At 43.0% G+C, this 5985-nt stretch overlaps 1 protein-coding gene across 3 annotated transcripts in view; it reads right to left on the reverse strand.

The window, feature by feature from the left end:
* Positions 1-351: 351 nt before the first annotated feature.
* Lrrc42 (leucine rich repeat containing 42) overlaps positions 352-5985 on the reverse strand; it is a 23257-nt gene continuing 17623 nt past the window's right edge. For all 3 annotated transcript variants that reach the window (XM_021159797.1, XM_021159799.1, XM_021159798.2), the window contains exons 6-8: positions 5748-5861; positions 2622-2706; positions 352-822 (exon numbers count right to left, since the gene is read on the reverse strand). In XM_021159797.1, coding sequence (XP_021015456.1) covers positions 569-822; positions 2622-2706; positions 5748-5861 — 453 coding nt within the window. In that variant the 3' untranslated portion in view covers positions 352-568. The remainder of the gene's footprint in view (positions 823-2621; positions 2707-5747; positions 5862-5985) is intronic.

Genomic DNA, 5985 nt, shown 5'->3' on the forward strand with positions numbered 1-5985 from the left:
AATGGCTGGGATTTCAGTAAATGCTAATGATTGTTGAGAAGGTAACAACACAGAATGGGCTTTGCAGCCAACTAGAAAGAAGTGTAAACTCTCACTTCCTACTCTAAGCTTTGTGACATTGAACATGCCACTTAACTTGATGTTAAAGGTTCTTGGCTCTGAATTTTGGCTAGTTTCATGTATACGCTACGAGGCCAGGGCATGGCCCAGGGAAGCATACAGTCAGCAGCAGCTTCATTCACATCTACGTTCTATCAGCTGTTCAAACTGTAGCAAGAACAGGTCATGCCAAATTCATTAGTTCACATGGTGCTATCTCCTGTGGCTCCAATCTGCAATTCACAAGCAGAATTCAACGAGAGCAAAAGAGTTTATTTGAAAAAATTACTATGTATTGAAAATATACATTAGAAATTATTACATACGTCCATAGCCTTCCCTCCCACACCACAAAAGTAGAAATATCTGCTTGCTATGCTAATGCCATAGGTAAATCCAAACCAAAAGAAAATCACCAGCAGTCTCCCCTCCTCATACTAAGGTGGGGGAGGTTGACTGTATGTGTCAGTCAGTAGGAATTGAGCAAATCCCAATCTTCCACAGCCAGACACACACACTTCTGCTTGGCCGACTGGGGCGAGCTCTGCTCCTGCTCTGACTCCTCGAAAGCTCTCTTCTTGCTCTTCTTTGATTCTTGGCTCAACAGTGGCTCATGGCAGTCCGGAGCCTCCTCCCTGTAGAACTGGAGTTTTCCAGAAGAGTTCATGTGGGTCTCTGCGAGGGGACATTTCCTTGTAACTTCTGTGCGAGCTTGATTCTGGTCTGTAGGAATAAGAAATGGGTGAGTTTTCTGTGCTCGTGGGCCAGGGCCTGCCAAAGTCTGAGACCACCCAGGACTAAGACAAGGCCCTGGGGTGGTCTGGACTGAATGCCCGGCAGCAGGAGTGGCAGATACACTATCACGGCAGAGGGAGAGGTGGGCACTTACTGGGTTCAGTGAGTCTAACAATAACCAATTTTTAAAATTTCCTATGAATAAAAAACTAGAATGACACAGAAATAGATAAATAAAATAATGCATATAAAAGGACAGTGTCAGACACACCCTCAAAGCTAAAAAGCTGTTGGCTTCTTTTCTCCTTTGAAAACCTGGACCTGATTCTGACCTCTGCCCTTATAGTATCTGGTGTGCCCTGGGGTTCTGATTTTGTTATTGTTTCCTTCAGTCTATCACTTAGTTCTTGTTTAAAATGACAAAATGAACATTTTAACCTATCTCCAGAATGTTTCTATTTTCAGAGCTGATGGACCCAGAGCCTTGTGCGTGATAAGACAGTATGCTAGCACGAGCTGCAGCCTTCATTTTCCAGAACATTTTACTGCCTCCATACGGTGTGTCTGTGGGTATGATGTGAATGTGCATGCACATGTGGCACCATGCATACAGAGGTCAGACGACAACTTTTTGGAGTCAGTGCTTTCCTTCCATCATGGGGTCAAACTCAGGCTGCCAGGTTTGCAGAGATGGCAAGCACCTTTCCCAATGAGCCATCTTACCAGCCCACAGAAGTCTTTACCTTATAAACTAAAAGTCTGTAACCATTCAGTGGAAAGACCTTATCCCCTCCAACTACTCCTCTTTCTCAGTGACCCTGATGCTCTGGGAAGCTCACAAAGGAGCAATCATAGTAGAGTATTTGTCCTTTCATGACTGCTTTATCTCATGTAGCACGTCTTCAATGCTCATGTGTCAAAATGCCCTTACGTTTTAAAAAAAACCAAAGGACTGGGGCTGGAGAGATGCCTCTGCAATTAGGAGCACTGGCTGCTCTTCCAGAGGACCCAGCACCCATATGGCGGCTCACAGCTGCCTGTAACTCCAGGATCTGACATCCTCACACAGATATACAAGCACCAATGCATATAATATAAATAAATAATAAAAAAGTTAAACAAAAAAATTTATATCATCTTAATTGTATGTAAGTGTGTGACTATGTGCAATAAATGGAGGCATCCGGGAGGCCAGAGATATTGGGTGCCCTGGAGCTGGAGTTTTAGGTGGTGTAAGCCACCCCATGTGGCTGCTGTAAACTGAATTCAGGTCCTCTGGAAGAGCATGTGCACTCTTAACCACTGAGAAAACCATCTTTTTATCCCATATGTCCTTGCTTTCTAAGACTGGATCACACTCCCTTGTACATAAACACCGCATTCTGTTGACGCACCTGTATCCTGCAGGGCACCTGGCTCACAAGTCTTTTTTCTCTCTCATGTTTGAGACTGAACATATGGCCTTGCCCACACGAGGAGCCCTTGATCACTGAACAGCATTCCTAGTCCTGCTCCCATCTGTTGGTGACACTCACTGTCTGTGCTCTGCTTTCTTTTGTGCCACCGTAAGTCTTCTTTGGAGGGAGACAGATACAAATAAGTAATAAGCAACAGCCTTCCTGGTGGCGGTGCTTGCAGCATGAGCTATGCTGAGGGAATGACTTGTCTGAGTGATCATAGTAAGTTGATACTGCTACAATTAACTTTCCTACAGAGAGAAGATGGGCTGATCGTTTTAAGAGTGTAAAAACCCAAGAGCAAAAACTTCAAAACATAGAATTTCTCACAGAAGTACTGAGCTGCCTTTCGAGGCTCCACATTTTTCCGCTGCCGCACGGCTTCCGCACTCACTCGCTCCCACTGCAGAACGATCTGAAAGAAATTTGGAAAAACTTGAACCCAAACAAATCCTTGCCATTTTAATCTCAAACTTGTCTCTTCCCTTTTTTCTCATCTTTTTGTTGTTTTCCCTTTTTTGTACCAGGGAGGCAAACACTGTTCCTCTTAGCTAGTCTTTGCTCCCTTTCCTGAAACACAAACCTACTGATAACTTTTATTCATAAGGATCAAATCAGTTTAATCCCAGCACTCGGGAGGCAGAGGCAGACGGATTTCTGAGTTCCAGGACAGCCAGGGCTACACAGAGAAACCCTGTCTCGAAAAAACCAAATAACCAAACCAAATCAAAACAAAACAAAAGAATCAAATCAGATTGTCAAAAACTATGTATGTGTATGCTGCAGGCAGCCTGCTGAGCTCATTCCTGCCCAGTTCCATCCTGCTCTAAGCTAGGACTGAGCTGCATGAACTGCACAGCTGTAAACACTAAAAGCTAAAATCACAGTCACAGTACGTGCCACATATCCCAGACCCTATGTCTTGAAATACATCTGTAATAACTCCTATCTCCTGTGTGTGTAGGATGCCCATATTTCTATATCCACATGTTACAAATGTAATTTTACTTATTGGCTACTGTTGATTTCTTTAGAAATACGACTGAACATAATAAACTATGTATGACAGAATGAAATGTAAGTAATTATTTCAACATATTTTGAGTAACAAGAACTTTGCATTTGATACTTCTTACTAATGCAATGCAATGATCATAATGACCGTAAATGATGAAAAATACTTGCAGGATACAGAGCAGTTCAAGGATCAAGCAGATCTAGTATGGTAGAACACACCTGTAGTTCCAGAACTGTGATTTTGGGGCCAGTCTGTGATACACAGTAAGACTCAAGATATAGACAAACAAAACTACAAACCGTAAGAGCACATTTACTAGGAGAAAGCCACATTGCTAGTGATTTAACTTCTGAGCCTCACTTTCTTGACATGTTGACTAAAGCTTAGTAATGGTGTGTATTCCACAGGGCTGTTACAAGGACTGCACAGAGGGCTATCAGTATCTATTATGCAGAAAGCACTCAGAACGTATTAGTTATGGATCCTTCAATGGTATTTCCTGGGATTGGACAATGGTTACTGATCTAAGGGGAAGCCAAAATGGACTAAATCAATTTGGTGACTTGGTAGAAAATAAAGACACTGTCCTTCCAGCAACAGCAACAGAAGAAGGGCTAAATGTGAATACAGAAAAAGAAACCAAGTTTGGACAAACTGACTTTGAGGTTCCAAGAAGACACTTGTAGGTAATATTTGGGGATACAAATGGCTTCTGATAGATTAGTAATCATTTCTTGACACTGAGAAAAAGAGGTATAAAAGGGAAGGAGGAATCAGCTAAGACAGGAAAATCTCCAAGGCATGCATGTTTATATTAAATGTCATATAAAGCCAAGGAAGGTGAACACGAGGCTACCTGGAAGCTTCCAGAGACACTTAAAGTAAAACAGCAGAGGCCAAAACCAGACTGCAAGGGAAGGACGGCAGCAAGGGGCGCGAGAGCTAAGAACCCAGAGAACACGATGCCAGGCGGTGAGGGACTCACCTGAGTAAGGGTAACTGACATTACATAGAAAAGAAAGCACCACCGGAAGGGGACACTGGGAATGTGGGGGTGAGGAGGCAAGGGAACGACAATAAATATGATAGAGGAAGCTGAACGCTTTCAGGAATAAGACTGAAAGAATAAATAAACAAACAAGGGCTTATCACTGAAATAAACTTGCGTAGTTGATTTCTTTAAAAAGAAGGGAAGTAGAATACAGCAGGAGAAGTAGAGAAGTTTGGAGACAGAAAAGGAAGTGGGTTCCTGTTAGCTACCTCCCTTTTCAGGGATGGGTCTGGCTGGAGTTCCTGCAAAGGATCAGGAGGAGGCTAGGAAACCCCTTCCTCAAAGCCCTGGAGGTCCCAGGTGATGGCAGGAAGCTACCCTTGTCCAGCCTACTTACTTCAAGGCCACACTGTTAGGTGTTTTACTTGGTCTTCAAAAACTCAAAGAGAAATCCTAGCTTTTGTAAAGAAGACTCAATGTTTCCTCAGTCATACAGCTAGCTACTGAGTTTATGAGGCTCAACTCTCAACTCTCAGTTTCTGACTCCACGACTTGTGTCTTTCCACCATGTCACCTGCTACCAACCTGTAGGTCTTGGCAACAGCCATGTATCCAACAGATGCACCTAGGATGGAACTTGGGGTCCACATTGGCAATTACTGAACTGTGCCTATCTGGAGCCAGCTCCAAATGGTTCTGAAACACTTGACACAGGTCTTCCTTCTTATCTACTGGGAAGTGATGCTATGTTCAGGCTGGTGGATTCTCCATCATCCATCCCTTCTGGCTCAGAGCCAAGGAAGAACTCAGGACAAAGTCTTCCATGCTTCTGCCAGGAATCAACAGTTAAGTGTCTGAAGGGGAAAGGTGCCCCATACAGGTGAGCTGCTATCTACCTGGTACCTTTTGACTTTCTACTCAAGGCTATACTTTACCACCTGGGAAGAGCATTATGAAGTCAAGAGACATTCAAAGGCTAGATCTTTCACTGGCAAAAGGCAAGAGAGAAAAAGATCAAAGAGACTCCTCACAAAGGCTCTGGAAAAAGAAAAAGAACAGTCAGATTTGAAACCTTTACAGTGTGACACTAGTTAATTCTCTCTAGAATATAGCACACTGTGAAACAACAGATCAGATCTCCTCCTCTTTCTCCTTTTTGCTTAGTGAGCCATAATTTACTTATTTCCTGAATCATTTGTAGAATAAGAAGGCATCCTAGGCATGAGGCCCAGTCTCTCAAACAAAGCAGGGAGATGTTAAGATCTGACATTCAATACTACTATCTCCTTAAGTAGATGGGTCAGTAACAGATTATCACCATTGATGACTGAGGTGAGAAATACAATTGAGGCAAAAAAGTATTAAAGGGATTCATGTTTATTTGACATGTAGATACCTAGAATTAAAAGGAAAAGCTGTATTAACTGTAGTGAAAAGCCCGGCATACCTGGTCAGCCCAGCCCTCTGTTTTGCAGTTACTATGATCAAATTCCTTCAAAGGCACTTTGGAGTGAACAAGGCCTATGTTTGCCCGGAGCTTGTCCTTAACGGCTTTGATGTCCTGGTGAGGGAGAAACACCAGATACATGAACACATTTCCAATTCTTACTTGGTTTTAGTAGCAAAGAACACCATAAATTAGGTATGGTTAAAAAAAAAAAAAAAAAAAGGCCGGGCGTGGGGGC

The sequence above is a fragment of the Mus caroli genome, chromosome 4 (assembly GCF_900094665.2).
Source record: "Mus caroli chromosome 4, CAROLI_EIJ_v1.1, whole genome shotgun sequence".
Lineage (NCBI taxonomy): Eukaryota > Metazoa > Chordata > Mammalia > Rodentia > Muridae > Mus > Mus caroli.